General features: G+C 40.7%; 1 protein-coding gene across 3 annotated transcripts in view; it reads left to right on the forward strand.

Annotated features, from left to right (window-relative positions):
* The window catches only part of NFATC1 (nuclear factor of activated T cells 1), a gene marked incomplete at its 5' end in the record, with an annotated part of 147154 nt that overhangs the window by 40270 nt on the left and 88477 nt on the right, over positions 1 to 18407 (forward strand). For all 3 annotated transcript variants that reach the window (XM_084618290.1, XM_084618291.1, XM_084618292.1), the window contains one exon: positions 17166 to 17368. In XM_084618290.1, the coding sequence (XP_084474416.1) occupies positions 17166 to 17368 (203 nt within the window). The remainder of the gene's footprint in view (positions 1 to 17165; positions 17369 to 18407) is intronic.

Below are 18407 nucleotides of genomic sequence, written 5' to 3' on the forward strand. Positions count from 1 at the left end.
CTCTCACATATATCTCTCCACACCCAGCTTGTCTCCAACAATCCAATCCCACATCTTTACTGTTTCTCTCTCATCTCTTCCTTGATATCCTGCCACAAAGATAAGCCTAATGTGGCCCAAAACAAACTCCGTATCTTCCCTTTCCACTATTCCTTCCTCTACTACTATTGAAACGCCACTATGCTCTCCATCACTTAAGTCTGTAAATGTTGGCCATTTTTTAGCTTACCCCTATCCCCACCCCCATATCTAAGCCATGTCCAAATTTTGCTGCCTCTTCCTCTTCAATACTTCTAAAATGCATCATCCTTTTATCCCTGAAGTGAGAGCTCTTATCCAAGCTCTCAAATCTTGATTTTTTTTTTTTATAACTTCCTCCTCTCTGGCCTTATGACAGCCACTTTGTCTCCCCCCCCCCCCCGTCCATATAGAACATTGCTTCTAAAATGATCTCTTACCTGTCATTTTGATCTGCTTCCCTTTCCCCCTTACCCCCTTTGAATTCCACTAATAGATTCTCCTTCTCCACACACCATTTAAGAGTCATGTTATCACTTTCAAAGACATGTGTAACTCTGGATAATTAGAAAGTTGCACCCTTGTCTCTTTCTGCATCATGGTCTACTCCACCAATGATGCTAGCCTCATCCACCCATTTATTGGCTTCTCACACCTCCCGTTTATTCTTTCAGACTACCTCTTCTGCATTCAGGTCCTTCCCAGAACTAATCTCCAAGGCCTCTGCCCTTTCCTTATTCAAATCCCTTCGAAGAGTCCTGATGCCCTCAGGGAAACTTGCTGATAATGTCAACCTTGAGGAGTAGGTTTGGGATCATTTACATTTCTATGTCTGTATTTATTGAACATAACAATCATATATGCTTCCCTATATATACACCCCTTCCACCAACCCTATGTGCGTTTGTGAGGAGACGATGACTTCTTTTCTGTTTGGGAAGTGCCTAGCATATTGCGGGAGCACCTGTAAATAAACAGAGTGGGTTACAGCACATCTCGCATTTTAATTCTGGAAAGCTGTTCAAAACCTGGTTAAGATAACCAATGGAAAGTGAGTTTGGAACTTTCATCCCATTCTCACATATCCATTTGATAAAACCATTCACTCGGAGAAGATCCTCAATGTTGGCACAAAAGAGGCCCAGGACCTGGATGATTGCTGCAGGTCAGGATTGAGCCGTATGCATGAGGCAGGACTATGTGGAAAAGTTTGCACAGCTTTTGCCCATACTATGTCTGGCTCAAGTTAATGATGTCAGTGCTTAGGAAAACTAAGGAGTTATTGGGGCAGGGACCATCTTTCTGTTCTATTGGTACAGCACCTAACACAACAGGGCCTTGATCTCCTCTGTGCTACAGTAATAGAAATACCATGTATATTAATTTTCAAACATTTATTTGGGAGCGGAGGAAAGAAGCCCGCAAATTCATACTCTAGATGAGGAAAATATTTCATTGAAGTTAGCACTATTTCGAGTATGTTGTTTTTAGGATGACCATGGAAATAATTCCAATATATTTCCCAGCTCTGAGACGCCACTTCTACCCCAGTGTGGTTTAAACCATGCATGCTGCATTAAAAGAGCTGTGGGACTGTAGCTTCACCATTTCTAGCATGTTTTGTTTTGGTTTATTTTTTTTTGTGACAGAAAGTAGTTGTTTCACAGCATGTTTTTAATTGGAAATGTTCATTAAGTATTTCAGAGCAGTGCAGTGAAGTGTTCTTCAAAAGAAAGATAATTTAATTTTCTCTGTTCTGGAAGCTCTTCATCCCTGTCTGTGTGAAACTTCTTTATTTACTATGCCTCATTAGGCTTTGCACATAGCTCTGATTGTGTTTCAGTGAGTAGTTAAACAGTGAGTAGTTAAACAGTGTTTCAGTGAGTAGTTAAACAGCTGCTGTGATCAACCTAGAGGTAGCTGCATCTCAGTGTTGAATTAAGTGATCCCTTAATATATGTGGTTTGTAAAGTAACTTGGGATCCTTTAAGAAGAAAGATATACTCTGAAAGGGTGTGATATTATTTTGGAGCCTCTGAGTTCAGATATTTACATTATTTTAAAGTACACCACACACACAAAACATGTACATATTAGGAAATGAATCTAGATGAGTTGCACAAACAGCATAAGCTACCCACAACCAATGGATGTGGATAAGCTATCCACAATCAATTACATGTTCCCCATTTTCACTAGCAAATAATTTGGCCCACAAATGTAAATTTTTTACTGGCAATTTCTGTCACAGAAACATGCAAAATTGTACTTGACCATTTTACTAACTCAATCATCAGAGTTTGGCTGAAACTCTAGGGCAACAGTGACTGCTAAATAATATTACAGTAGAACCTCAGAGTTACAAACACCAGAGTTGCAAACTGACTAGACAACCACACACCACATTTGGAACCAGAAGTACACAATCAGGCAGCAGCAGAGATGAGAGAGGAAACAAATACAGTACCCTGTTAAATGTAAACTACTAAAAAAAATAAAGAGAAAGTTTAAAAAAGATTAGAGAAGGTAGGGACACTGTTTCTGTGCTTGTTTCCTTTAAATTAAGATGGTTAAAAGCAGCATTTTTTCTTCTGCATAGTAAAGTTTCAAAGCTGTATTAAGTCAAGGTTCAGTTGTAAATTTCTGAAAGAAAAAAACACCATGTTTTGTTCAAAATTATGAACAACCTCCATCCCTGAGGTGTTCGTAACTCTGAAGTTCTACTGTACTCTTCTTGACAATATTTAGAATAATTGTTTGAAAATAAGTGAAATATGTTGAAAGCTTTGTCTAGGAATCTTCATCATCTAAGGAATATTTCTTGGAGATGAGTTAGCTGTGCGGAGCCTTAGTGTTTTATTCTATCACTGGTTGTCCATTCACATTTTGTTAATAAGAGAATCGGTACTATTGCATATATATTGCTATCCTGTTTCAATACAATTCGCAGGCCAACACAGCACATACTTTATATTAAGAGATAAATGTCATAGACTTCTTTTTTTGGTGAATCGGGTAATACCAATGAATGGGCTCTCCATTTCTCAATCCATGGAAATTCAAGACACAGAATACAACCTATTTGAATTTCTCACAGCCTAATCAGACTTTTGATGTTAAAATCATGGAATCCCAGCTATAACATATACCTGATGTAGTCTTATTGCCAAATTCTCTATTAGCAGCTTACGCTGCGAGGCGTATTCTTACAGAAGAAACTACAACATGATTGGAATCATAAAGTCGATGAATAGAAGTTATTTGTGTTCTGTGGCAGGAGAACAGGGCCACAAATGTGAATTGATCAGTCAATACACCTATATTTTGTGCAAGCTGCGACCGCAGTCATGGATAAGTGCCTTAACATGCCAAAGGTGTGTGTATATTGCCTGATGAATACACACTCAACTGACTCTTCTTGGATTGTGCCAGTGTAAATGAAAGCAGAATTTGGCCCTTTGTCTTTAAGAACATGTGGAGCCAGATAGTATCCTACTGGCTAAAGAAGTGAGGGGTTTTAATAGTATAAATTAGTCTTTCAAAAGTCAATTATAATTTATATGTTAGAATTAAAGTCCAAATCCAGATGAGATAGTAGTATTCCTAAAATAATATTGGCATCTTCCATGGGAGGGTCTCAAAATGTTTTTATGTTTGTTAATTAACACAGCACCCTATATGGCAGTGAAGTATTATAACCCATTTTACAGGAATGTGAGGCACAGATTGGTTAAATGTAGAGCACGTTTGAAATCTGAAAACTTCTGAAAAAACTTCAACCAGGTCTAGTTAAGTAACTTATCCAAGGCATAGCATGTCCGTGGCAGAGCTAGGAATGGAAACCAGATCACCCAGTTTCCAGCCCCAGTTCCTTAATCTCACAATCATCCTCTCTCAACAATATTTTGCAATTCTGTCTGGGGTTTTTTGGTCAAAATACCCCCCTTTGAATTCATTTCTACAGCCATGGACAAGAAGCAGATAACTGCTGCAAGTTTTGGAAGGCAGCAGAATTCTTGTGAATCACAAAATGAGTAAGAAGGCTGAATTCAGACTTTCATTCTCGCACCTCTGTCCTCCTCCACCTCCAAAAAAAATAAAAGAAAAAGAAGAAGCAATCAGAGTTAAACTTATGGCCTGTCTGATTATGATAAGTCCTACTGGGGGCATACAACTTTCTAGAACACTAGTGTTTCTGCTTCTTTCATTGAGTTTTCAGGCCTTACTCTGTGCTGCAGCTTTCTATGCAGAACGCTAATAGACTAAGACGTCTCACATACAAATATTCTGTTGTCTTTGAAAAGGGAATCTTGGCAAATCAGTTAATATGAAACCAGAAATTAAATGTTAAAAATATATTAATTTTCATGGCAACAGAACAGTAAGCCCAATATGAATATTCTGAATGTGGTTCTTTATTGCACAGTATTTATAGCGCTCCAAATATTTACAGAGATAAAGCCTGTGAACATAGTGCCTAATTTTCTGTCTTCAAATGATGTAGTAGTTTAAATAGGCTTTATTTGGGGGGAAAATTGATAATGGGGAGGGAAATATATTTATTTTCAATACACAACAGTTTTCTAACCATCAGTGGTCTAATATCTTATTGTTCTCTATAATCAGCGTAACTAGTCTGCATAGAACAATGTTGCGCCAAGTACATCTGCATCTTTGTTCACCTCTGTGTGTAATAAAACCACACCTAATGCCTTAATACTGTAACGTGTCCCATGGGCAGACTGTTGCATTCACACGAAAGAAGTTGTAGGGTCAGAGCTTGAAATGTGACCAACTGACTAATATTGGTTGTGTCCAAGCAGTGAGTGGTAGCTCGTGATGGGGCAGTCTGTGATAGATGCGCTGAAATCCTGGACCCCTTAAAGTCCATTTCAATGGCAACGCTCTTCTGCTTGACACTGGGGTTCAGACCTATCCTCAAAATCAGGGGACTGTAAAAATGGCTTAAAGTTACCTGCTGAGCTGTGTGCATCTTAGGTGGGAGGGTATCAGAGTCTGGGCCCCAGCCTGAGCAGCAACCTCTATGCTGCTATTTTTAGCCCTGTGGTTCAAGTCTTAGTTATTTGGCCTGGGCTCTGAGACTCACTGCTATAGCTTTTTCTGCAGTTTAGATGTACCCCTAGGCTCATCTGGGTCAGTTTGTGCACAGATACGTACATTCTTAATTTAAAAACTGCACACGTAGCCTTAGAGGCGGATTAAGATTTACTGGGGCCCTGGGCACAAAGAGCATGTGGGCCCGGCACAAAGAGCATGTGGGCCCTCCACAACCAGGGGCCTCAGGGGTGCCAGAACTGGGAGGGTCAGGGGGACCGTGTCCACCCACTTTTTAACATGGGTGTAGTAGCCTTGAGCAGGTGTGGAGCAGTGATGGCATGGATGTAGTTTGGGGAACAGGGGGGCATTGCCCCTCCCAAACTGAAAGCTTCAGGCAAGAGGTGACAGGAGGGGCATGATTGCTGCCTTGGGCACAAAGCCCAGGCGGCAGCGGGGCCAGCCTGTCATTGGGAGCAGGAGGAAGCTGGTGGGGGCAGTCTGGCAGCAGCGGGACCCTGCAGGGGCAGCCTGGCAGCAGGAGCCGGGGTGGGCACTGAGCGAGCCTGGTGGAGTTTGGCGGTCGCTGAGACCAGGCCAGTAGCAGTGAGAGCTGCGCCGGAGGAGGCCCTGCCGGACTCCTCGCTGCCTGTGACCTTCTCAGGGCCCCTGCCGCCTCCCAGCTGGGGCAGGGCCTCTACTCCCTGCAGAGCGTGTCTGCAGGTGCCAGGGAGGGGGCAAGAGGCCGGACCAGAGACCACTGGCAGCAGCGTGCCCTGGGGGGCAGAGACACAGGCTAGGGGCTGCTCTTGGGCACCTGGGCTCTCTCCCAGAGCAGGTGGAGGGTCTGGGGCTCCACACAGCAGCCCAGGCTCTCTGGACAGCTCTTACCACTGCCCAGCTTCCAGGGGCAGGGCCTCAGGGGAAGAAGAAGAACAGGGAACAAGACTACAGTTGTGGGGCTCGTGGTCCCCCACTTCCACCCAGGTTCCGGTGCTCCTGTGGGGGTCCCCCAAATTGGCCAGGACTCTTTGGCACAGGCCCTGTGTGTTAATCCGCCACTGTGTGACATGACTAAAAGCATGTTTGCAACTTTAAAAGTGTGCGTGTGGTATCTGCCTATACACATATCATAAATCACTACTGCACTGCTCAGCTACAGTCTTTTAGTAGTCACAGATATAACTTGCTAATTAGAGGGTGCATATAAGTGCAGAAAAGCAATAGTGTTGAGCGGATGATCACAGTCAAATGATTTATAGTTGAGTTTTCAGGTAGGAAGGTGTAATGGCAGATCAAATGGAAAGGGAAGAACCTCTCTGTATAGGGATATTTTTTTTTTTTTTTGCTAGAACACTTAAATGTGGGGCTTGAGCCAAATCTTTTAACACCAATGTAACTCTGTTGACTTCAGTGGAGTAACTTCTGATTTATACTGATAATAATCAAGCTCATGGTATTTAAGTTGGAGACCTAGGAAGAAAACACTGGAGATAGTTTTTGTTTTTTTCCCCTGAAACTTTCACAGTCCTTCCCTACATTGTACCAGTGAGTTTATTTAACTGTAATTTGGAAGTCTCTCATGCTTCAGTTTCTAACTGCTATGGATCCTGTCAGATAAAAACACAGCCTGCTGGGATATAAAAACCACCAAAGGTCACATATGGTATATGTGCAGCAGGACAAGCTATCCAGGGGAAAAGTCATCATGGTGCATAGGGGCCGGCTGCAACCTACCAAGGAATCACGGAGCTGTTCATGAGAAGAGTTAATTTTAAATGAGCTACCTGGTTCTAGTGCACCCCAGTTCCGTCTCGGGGGGCCTGGTTCTTTACTTTCCACACCCCTTATGAGGAAGGCCATGCAGCTTTGGAAAACTACTACAACTGTAGGACTGGAGTAACCCCCCTTGCTGGGTTGGGGTGGGGCGAGGTGTGATAGGGGAGGGAAGGGGAGAAACCGGTCAGATTGCTGATGCATCTAGAGACGGAGAGAGCTTCTCCTCAGTCTCACTGTGGAAAATCTCTCCCCTTCTCCCCCTGATTCCTTTTATTGGCAGAGCACAAGGATAGTAACCTTAAGTACTGTGTTTGGGGGCAAAGTGCTCAAAATGGCCACCCCTTTACATCTGTAAATTGTAAAATGAAGACTCTCCCTGAATTAGGGCATCATTCCCTGGAGGCTAATGACTTTGGAAAGAGTGCAAGTTGGGGTGGTTGCATTGTACAGCTGCTTCTGGAGGGGGAAGTTCCTCCTAGAAACAGGGAGCAGCTTCGGTGCCTGTTTAGCCAGGAGATTCATAGATGTGCTGCAAGCCAGCAGCCACGAAGACTGTTTTCCTCTGGATGGAGACCTAAACGCCTAGTGAGCCAGTCATTGAGTGCACAGCATCTCTATTACATTACAAATAATAATTCCTCATAGCATATTTGCAGCTGGAAGTTTTATATGGATCTTTATCCATCATGATGTGAACAGCTGCTCTTTTGCTACACTGTCTAAGCAAAGTCCAAGTGGCAGCACAGGAAAGTGGCACATAAAACACACTCCAGCTGTTTTCCATTCACTCTCCTCCTCCTTCTGCTCCCTTCCCCTGGCACCCTTCACCCTTAGCCCATGCTTGTTTCTCTGGGGATGGGAGCCAGCTTATTTTTATTTGTGGACCAACTCTAATATTTGGACTCGTGAATAACACATCTGGATTTTAAAACAAAGTTCAAATGAACCCAGAAAAAACTGGTTTAGTATTTCAAAAATTTCTTGCAAACAGAACAAAACCTCTAGGTATTTTTATTACATTTTGACTTGAGGGTGGGTGAAGAGATAACGTTTGTATTATGACACAAAAGGATGACATGAAATCATTCTTAGTTAAATATGCAAGCAAGTAGTTAAGTAAAAACCAGCTTAAGTTGTCATGTTCAGAGGACAACTTCAGATCTGCAAGAGCAGATTTTATTTTACTCTCAAATCTTCCTGGTTTGCTCTTTTAAGCTAGACACTCCTCTTCTTTTGGCTTGCACATTCATTAAAGAATGCATTGTATAACAGAGTTGATATTTGTCCAAGGGTTAGCACCTCTACCTTTTCCAAAAGAGCCATGGCCTCATCAATGATGACAAATGGTCAAGAACTTTGTTTTATGTTGAATCTAATGTTGCAACACTAGAAAGAAGCAGAGTCTGGCTCCCAAGAATCATCAACACCGTATCCTACAGGAATTAGGTGTTCTGTGAGTTCTTCCCTTGAAGTGCCAACCCTCATTTAACTTTACTTAAGTGATGAGCTATCCCAGCACAAGGCAGATGGCTCTGGGCAAAGGGAAGTAAAGGGAATATATGACATCTCAATAGTATAGCACTAATTTAAACACCATACACATGTAGAAGTACAGTAATGTTAAAGGTTGAAGGATGCAGCTGCAAAAGGACAGAAATTCAATGAGAACCTTCAGGGATTGCACTCAAGCCTCCAACCTGGGATCCTATTGAATTCTATGGAGCTGTCACTCAGTGGGCAGGTAGCAGATCACCTGGAGTGCTTTTTGTCATTTGAAATTGGCAAAATAATGGCATGAGTTTCTTTCACCTGGACACTTCACTACACTTATCCATGCTCTTGCCACCTTGGGTTTGGATTACTCTAATGTACTCTACATGAGCCTACCCTTAAAAACCATTTGCTAGTGCAGACTGCAGCTACCCACGTATTCAGTGATATTTCCCAGAGGGATCACACGACACCTGAGCTTCTCATCTGCACTTGTTACTAGCTGATTTTTCAGGTGAATTTTAAGATATGGTTTTTGATCTATGGAATCTAAAATATATTTGGTTCTATCTTACAGACCATCTCTCTTGACCAATGTACCAGCACTTCTGATGAGCAGCAGGGGTATCATTTTCTAAGGGGCCAGGGGTCAGTGCCAGCCTCTCCCCCACCCCCATGCCCCCGATGTTGGTTTGTCCTCCCAACTTTTCATAGTCCTATATGCTCCATTATGTCTTCTATCCCCCGCCCCCCACCAGCAATAGTTTGCAGAATATAACATATATTAACCAGTTGGTTTATATACTAACCAATATACAATGTTCTGCATGTTGACACAACTTTGCCCTCCCCACTACCCCGAATTTTTTCTGAAATGATGCCTCTGATTAGCAGATGTAATTAAGGTAACAGGCCCATGGTTTAAATGGGAGAAGGCTAGTGGCTTGGCGGCTGGAACTCCCTCCTCCTTTCCATCCCCTACTGATGCTGCAGAGCCCTCGGGGCACCCTTTAAGGCTCATCTGTTCCCCCAGCTTTCCCTGGGAGTTGAGCAAGGTTATGCAGTGGCTGGATGAAGAAAAGCTTATTTTGATAGGTCTGATGGTTGTTTAATAGTCCTTTTTGAGGCAGTCCTAGTAACTGGCTTTCTACACAGAGGGAAAGATTGTGCAGTCTAGAGCTCTGAAGAGGCACGCTTGAGACATTGAAATAGTTTTTCACATATGGGGAAACTGAAGCATGGCTCTGCACTGACTTACCCATGGTCACAAAGGACATCTGTGGTAGAGACCAGAAAAGATTCCCGTGTCTTCTGACCCCTGTGTCTGTTCCCTTTTATCACATGACAGTCATTGCCCACAAGAGCATCCTCCCCCTCTTCCCAATTAAAGACCTAAAGGGGTCAGGCTCTATATTACTATTAGGTGTGAACTACATTATATTTGTTTTCGTAAAATTCAGATTGATGATCCTACATTGATTTGATGCTAAGTGTTCAGTATTAAAATTGCATATGCAGCTAGTTTACTGTTTAAACAGATTGATTCTAAAATTCTCTTTTATATTGAAGAATTTGAAATGTTTGTGTAAAGCGGAATATTAAGGAACTTTTAAAAACCTGGCTATTTGTTGGTTTTTAATCATTTATCATGTGCAGATACTGTAAAGAGGTCCTATTGGCTGAATAGGGTTGCAGTACAGCAATGCTGTACATAGCTCACAGTTCTGAGACTTAAGTACATATGCAGCATTTACTTTATAGGTCTTAGATTTTAATTCCCTTGTTTACCTTTTTGTGAACATCTGGCTGCAAACAAGCTTACCTAGAATATCTTCTTTTTTCCCCGTATACTTGGTGGCCAAAAAACCCTTCCTAAATCAAGGTATTTTTATCGATTATCGTCCTTAAGGGCCAGATTATGACACCCGAATAGCACTTGCAAGGTACTGTTTGTGAAGCTAATACACATGTATTAAGAAGTTTCTATGTAGAATAGAGCAGTCTGCATTGCCTTTAGTTATTCTTTCAGTCAAGTATATACATTTTCTAATTCATTCTGACAGAATCTTCTTCTCTTGTGTCTTTGAGAATGAGATTATTCTTTCAGATAGCTTTAGGAAGTCTATTTGTTAGAACAGGTTTTCTAAGTATTTTGACATACTTTAACACGCCAAAGGCATAAAGAGATTGGAAGGAAACATGCAAAGTATTTGAACGGCCTTTCTCAAAATAAACATTACGGTTTATAATAGAAATTTACTTCCCAATCTTGAAAATAGCCACTTTTGCTGGAGTTATGTATGACATACTTGGATAGGATAATGTCCAGAAATCATTGCATTCTACAAAATATAACTGTCTATGGTAAGATTTTCAAGGGGATTTCTAAATGTTTACATTAAAATAACCTGTTGGCAAATCCTACTTGTAATTTTCAAATACCATCATACTCCTCCCAACTCTGTAATTTTGCTAATTTAATTTTACAAATAAGAGATGGACCCAAGATGCAGAGTTTGGATCCTGATCTGAACTTCCCAAAGATCCAGTTTGCTCATTTTTGGAGGCTTGACTTGGTCCCATCTTCTCCATCACAAACACTACCTTGTGATTAAAAGTTTGCTCTCTAAGTAAATCTTGGTGGTGGAGGGGGGTTGTTTGGTATTGTTTTTTGGTGGGGGTGGGGGTGGTTTCCCCAAGCTTCTCTGGCTGTTACAGCAATATCTATTTGCTCTTAGACCACTTCAGGGACTGGATGTGCCAGTATTAGCCATTTAATTCTGCATGCAGCACGTACTATAGGAGAAAAGTTGGGATTTTTTTTTTTTTTTGGCGCTGTCAAGATGAATAGCAGTTTATAAGTGAAAATCAAGATATCTCAGTGGGAGAAGGTGTTGTGAAAGAAGTGACTTCAGGGTTTAGGAATTCCAAAGAAACCTTACTTCAGGCAACATTAGCATGATTATCAGAGCAAAAAGAAATTTGCCAGCCAGTGTATCCTGTTTCTCACTGTTGCACAAAATTACATATGGTGACATGGGGCTTAATTCTGATCACAATCACATTCGTGTAAATTAGGAGTGACTTCACTGATTTCAGTGCAGTTAGATTAGTGTAAAACTAGGGTACATGAGATCAGAACCAGGTTCAGAATCTCCATTACCACATGAAATCAATTTGATATACTATCTCTCAAAATTGAGAAGCGCAGATTAGTCAGTGATAAATCAATATGACAATAGAAGATAGATGACCTATTTTCACTCCAAAACCAAAACAAAGATCTTTATCTGTGCATTTAAGCTTTGTCTGCATCTTTTAGTCTATATTAAAACAAGGTCTTGGAGAACATACAATCTTCAAATTTACTCAGCAAGGGGGAAAAAAATCCCCCACCAAAACTACTTTGGGTCTGATTCTCATTTGCAGTAAAGCCCCTTTACAGTGCTCCAGCAGGGGCTTTAGTATAAATTAAAATCAGGCGCTTTAAGTGCAGACATACTCATGCCAGATAAAATGTGATCTCTAGGAGAGCAACATTTTTATTATGAATAATGTAGCTGAGAGCAACCTTGTTGCCAATGTTCAGCCACTGGGATATTAAGAGAGGAGCTTCTGCTTTGGGACCGTGTTACAGAGGGGAAAAGATAAAAATAGGGTGTCTGACGCATGCATCCCATGCTGCAAGCCAGGATACAGAAATCTTTATAACCAAATACAGTATTCCAGAACATGCATGGAAAATATGCACGTGTGTGAGCGTGTAAAATTTTTTCCTAACCAATAGGAATGCTTATTCCCCTTCCCCCCCCCCGCCCCGCATTGCCTTCCTCTTTTACAGGCATCTTGTATATATTTCTTTTACCTGCTTACAATTGTAAAAGTCCAGTGACTCTATTCCAGCTGTGCCTTCATTGCCCACCCTCCGGTCCTTGTCACACTGCTCAATGTGACAACGTTTAAATATTTAGAGAGTGTGGCAGGATATTCTTTCTTGTGACTAGTTCAGAGAGAGCAAAAGCTAGTCCATTCTCTAGACATCTGCTAGCTGCCAAAAATTCATCAAAAGCCCAAGTCTGTCTGTCACCGCTATTGATAGTGGTTGCCTGATCTAAAATTAGGCATGCACCATACGTGTCCTTTTTAAATGTTAATCCTTGCATTACATTTTGTTGCTTCTGTTGGCATAGTGGATTATGTGACATAATGCAAAAGTAAATAATATGATGCAATGGATAAAACTTAACGGGGAACACTTATTTGAGATCAGGTGCCTCCTACTGCATGGCTAGATCCTGCAGCACTTACCCAAACAAAACTTCCATTGCCATAGATAACATGAAGTCAATGGAAATTTTGTCTGAGTAAGGACTGCAGGGTCAGCTCTGTACTGATTAGTTTAGTGAGAAACCTATCAGAATTATTTATTTCTATTGTTTCACTGAGTGGGCAGTTGAGCAACCAATGCTTTGTTGGGGCTTGAATGTCCATGTTCATTGAGTACCATAAATAATATCTATTTTCAGACTGGGAATTAAATAGATAACAGGGAATAGGTCTTCAAAGCCAGCCAAGTAGTTCATCACTAATTGAGGTTGTTAGGCAAAGAGCTGTAGTCTTGCCCAGGCATACAGAAATCATGAGCTGAACTCCCCCAAAATCAGGGTTGGCTTAAAATTCACGAGTCTTAAAAAGTAAATAAATTTGGGATCTTTTTATTTGTTTTCTGGTTTTTGAACCTTTCAAGGTCACATTTTCCTACAAGCAGGAAGGTTATAAACTCGGTTTTCTTTTTGAAATGAAAGCTGGGATTCTCACATATTAACTTGACTCTAGGAACTGAGGCTGTAAGAGAAACACCAAATATCCTGAGGTGAGAGTCATGATAAAATTGTGAGAGTTGGCAACACTGGTCAGCTTTGATTTAAAACCAAACAGTCTTATAATAGCAGAGCCTGATCTGAGTCTACCATTTCTTCTTCAGTCCTTTTGTCCTGATTCAGCAAAACATATAGGGCCTTAAGTGCATGCTTAGTGTACTACTTTTGCTGAGCCAGGGCTTTGACAGTTCTTCACTCAGTCTATTTTAACTAAAAACTCTCACTCCTTAATATATCTCCATGTATGTTTATTTTAATTCTTTATTGTCCATAAAGAGTGAGTGGAGTTAGAAAAGAGAATCTTTAAAGGTAGTATTGTGGAGTTATATATTTAATCTCTTTCAGTGACTTCCAAATCAAATTTATTCAGATTACAAGTAAAAATATGCATCTTGCCAACCCTGTATATTCCATCTGGCACCTCAAGATCCAGCTGTATTCTTTCTGCCTCTTACATCATCATCAGTTCTGCCTCTTACATCAATGCTAAGGTTCTATGATTGGAAATGTTGATGAGGCATGAGGCAAAATAGATTTCAGGTCACTGTGCAATAGCTGTATTGAGTCTACTGTGGTAACAGTAGTAAACAGCTATGACTCTACGGCATGCAGGGGCGGATCCACATTGAGGTGCCTGTTCCACAGGGTCACAGCTTGTGCTGTAATTGCCCTTTAATTGTTCAGACTGGATATTGAGACATTAGGAATTAAAGGTGAAACATCCCATTTTCATATACAGTATAAATATATATACTTACAACAAGTCCTTTTTGTCTCTATAGGGAGAATCAAGTGTTTTTTGTGTGATACTATTTTATGCATTAAAATTGGACTGTGTATAATAGTAAAGAAGACTTTAGTAACTATATGCAAGATTAACAGCAAGAGTCAGATTCCTAAAGTAGAAAAAAAACAAAACTATTCTTTTTAAACCTAAAAAGAGCGTGAGGATAATAACGTTTTCTGAAGACCCTGCTAGTTTGATGAGCAAGTTACTACAAGTGATAGAGAAACATGGTAAATGTAGAATCAAACCAACAAGAAGAGGCTTAGAATTGCTACAGTACAGGGATATATAACCTTCTTGCAGTTATGCTTAAGATGGTGGCATAAACCCCTGCTGGAAAAGTATATCCTTTGTTAAAACTTCCCTCTTAAGTCTGAGAGATATAACTTCTTACACTCATTCAGGCAGCAAAGTAGAAAGCCCCTACTCATGTTAGTTTCTGATTCAAAAGAAAATAAGACTTTTCCCTGCTGCTTGTGGCTGTTGAAGTGGTTAACTGAACTAAGGGATACAGACCATGGCACCTGTTTGAAGTGAACACTCAGACTTAGGTCTCCTTTTATCTTATAATAGTACTAGCGTTGGCTTAGTGCCATGTACTGGGGGGTTCAGAAGAGTTAATGAAAATCATAATGCATTCAACCTCCCCCATAATAAGCCATGCTTGCTTGCATTCAACAAAATGGGTCGTAAGCCACCTGTTGCTCCATGTAAGGGCATAGGAGGGGCCAATCTAGCTAGTCTTTTAAAAAAGAAAGAGAGAGAGAGAAGATGCTTATTGAAAAATCAGACTAACTAATTTTACTTCATTTAGATTTATATTTGGTAATGTTAATATACTAAAAAAGAGTAGAATGCTTTTAAAACAGTTCCCGCTCAAACTGCAGTGAAAGCCCTTTATGTGGTGTCCTAGCAATGTAGATTGGATAAAATACTACAGCAGTGTAGCTGAATTGTTCTCTTTTTTTTTCTTTTCTCCCTCCATGTATATTCTTTAGATAGGAAAATAGAAAGTGCCAGACCAGATAAAACAATTTGGCCCAGTAAGTCTAGTCTGGCCACTACAGAAGGCAGGGTGGGATGTCTGAGACTTCAGAGGAAGGTGAACAAATGCACGGTGCACCTGATCAATGCTGCATATGGGAGCAAATTTCCTGACTAATGCTGTAATTATCTAAGAACCTGCAATATGAGATATGATTAACATTATTATAATATGCGTATGTACTGCAGGGAGAGGTTAGTGTTTCTATGTGTGCTCCACAGGATTTTGCAATTCCTCAGGAAGGACTTGATTGGGCCAAAATAGCTTGAGATCTTGTCTTCTAGCAGCATTTCAGGTCCTGTATGGTAGAAATACCAAAAGAAGACCAGACCTCATGTTCTTTTGACCCCTCACAATTGGCTTCCTGAGCTATTAACTAAAGAAAAAGTAAGCAAAACACCAGTATCTATTATACTAGACTTTGGGTTTAGCCACATATTACTGTTTTCAGCTGTATTTGGGTTTTGTTGCATCTGCACACGCAGCAACTAAAAATGTTATTCATAAAATGACTACTTATGGCACCTGGGCAACTCTGTGTGAACTGTTATTAGCAGCCACTAAGCTTATACTATATTGAAAAGCTAGAAGATTATGTACCACCAATGTACGTATGGCGAAAAGCACACCCAGTGCTCTCCCAGGTCCCTGCTGTATCCTCCGGGACCTAAGGATGGATCTTAGCAGCCAAAGAATTCAAAACCAATTTTTGTTGTTAATATTTTTGTGTGTCTGATCTGATGATGATATTAGGAAATAGGCTAGTTGTGAAGCATCTTGTTTTAGAGACAAAGACATAAATGGGAGGAAACTATAGAGCCCTTTGTGTCTGACCATTGCATACTCTGCAAGCAGCAATGTGCTCTGTTTGCCATGGCATTAGTGGTGAGAGCCATCAGCAGTTCTCCTGGCCCCATGTCTGCCAGCTGGTAGTCAGACACTACGGCATATTTAACCAATTAGGAGAGTTCCTCCCACACTCCGCACACACCCATCTGCTGGCTGGATTTGTTTGGTCTGAGTGTGCTGTTTTGTTATTGCAGCCAAAACTATGATCTGAGACCCTCCTAATCTGAAGGTGACAGATCAACCAGGTGAGCCAAACCAGCAGGGGTTGAGCTAAGATTGTCTCAGCTTGTGGTCACTATTTGCTGGATGATATCTACGGTATGCTCACTTTTGATTAAGTTTTAGTTGGGGCTTCATTTCAATCTAAAAATGCGTGTCAGTATTGTGAGAGGGGTTGCTGTTAGTGTTATCGAACTACTGGACTAAGTATCCGAACAGTAAGCCAGCATGATCATTTATGGTCAGCTACTCGTGTCCTACTCCATTAGGTCAATTTCAGATCTCTTCTACACCCATGCCATCAGTTCCGCAACACCACTGCCTGAGTCACTGTCGGTTGACACCAGTGTAAATGAGACCAGACTCTAATCCACTGGGCCTGATTCTGCTCTCACACCAGCATACATCAGCATACATAACTCTGATGTCAGTAGGGTTACTGTGGGGTAATTGAGGCCCATTGACTTCAGTGAGATTTGTGTGCAATTCTCTAAGAATTTGACACTTAGGTGAACAAATAATGTAATGCATATACTATATCCCCAGTCTATTCCAGGCAGCATTTACCAGCATTTTCAATTAAGGAAAAAAAGAAGAAAAAAAAAAAGAGAAGAAGAAGATACACTAACCACAACCTTCTAGTGATGGTGGGGGAGTTCAGGGATGCATTGTGATAGTCCCTTCCAGTTTCATGGCCATTAGTTCTGCTGCCCTTAGTGTTGCTGCAGGAACATTGACTCCATTGTTTTTCGTAGAACACTGCTATAGAGAAGTAATATGAAGTTTTTGAATGCATGCAGCAGGACTGTTTTAAAGGCTAACTCCAACTAAAGTGCCTCAGGTAATTGAGAATAATGAGACGTTTTCTGAGTGCACCTTTTTTATTGTACCAATATTATGTTACAAAAAAAAAGGCGCTTAACACTTAGCACCTGTCACAAGTTTTCTCCTTGAATTAGACTCTCTTGCTTATAAAAATTTAATTGATTCCCAGCAGTTTATGTGGATGGTGCTTAGTAGGAGTTTTCTGTTCTCTTGCCAGCTACACGGTTACATAGAAAGTGAGCCGCTCACGCTACAGCTGTTCATTGGGACTGCAGACGACCGCCTGCTGAGACCTCATGCCTTCTACCAGGTTCATCGAATCACAGGGAAGACTGTTTCCACCACCAGCCATGAAACAATACTTTCCAACACCAAAGTCTTGGAAATTCCACTTCTACCAGAAAACAAGATGAGAGCAATGTAAGACCCATGCACTGTACCTGACTGCTTAGCAGTTTCCTCTCAGTCTACCCACTTGATTTTTTTGTTGTTGTTGAGTGTATGCTGCTGCTTTTTTTTTTTTTTCCTGCTGAATTTTATAAATAATCCAGCTTCCTAGCAGGTTTCCAAAGATTTGTTGGGACAAATTACCCCTAATCAGTTTAATGCCAGGAAAAACTTTGCAAATATTAATGACAACTGGTTAGTTTCATTCTAGAGTTTCAGTCAATGTCCTTATTTGCCATTTAAAATGAGTATCTCAGTTACAGAGCTGTAAATATCTTCTACCTCAGCTCCTGCATTTAGGTTCTACACATGCCACCTATTTACTCCTGTACGTAGTACTACAAGGAACAGGGCCCGTTAAAAATTATCTTTGGGTTGGGGGAAATCTCATAACGAATATTTCCAAATAATTTAGCCTTTGTTAAGATAAATAGAACATCTTTTATGTATTATATTAAGAATCTTTATTCTTTTCCAGTGAAATTTGTTTAGGTCAAGACAAAACAAAATGTGACAGTAGAAGCAAAACAATTAGAACAAAAAGTAGCAAAGATACATTTATTTCTCAGTTTGAGCAAGGTATAATTATTCTTACAATCTCTAAGGGTGAAATTCACTCCCATGCAGAGGGGCCTATGCACCTTTTAATTCCCAGATTAGATTTTAAGTGAGATATGTGTAGGTCCTCTTCACACAGGTGATTTTCATACTAGGATAATACTGGTAGAGTGAAATTCATTCCAGTTCACAGGGCTTGTATGAGGGTCTCCAAATTTATTAAGCTCCAGCTTAAGGTCACAAGTGATACAGAGAAACTTGTATGGGTCCTCTGTACTGGGGTGAATTTCACCTAGATACATATGTATATGGGGTGAAATCTGGCCCCACTGAAGTCATTGGCAAAACTCCCATTGACTTTAATAGGGCCATGATGTCACCCATAATGTTATATGTTTGTATATTTATTTAAATATATAATTTTTCAAAAACAAAAAATCAACATGCAAACAAC

The sequence above is a fragment of the Lepidochelys olivacea genome, assembly GCF_965140295.1.
Source record: "Lepidochelys olivacea isolate rLepOli2 genome assembly, chromosome: 2".
NCBI lineage: Eukaryota > Metazoa > Chordata > Testudines > Cheloniidae > Lepidochelys > Lepidochelys olivacea.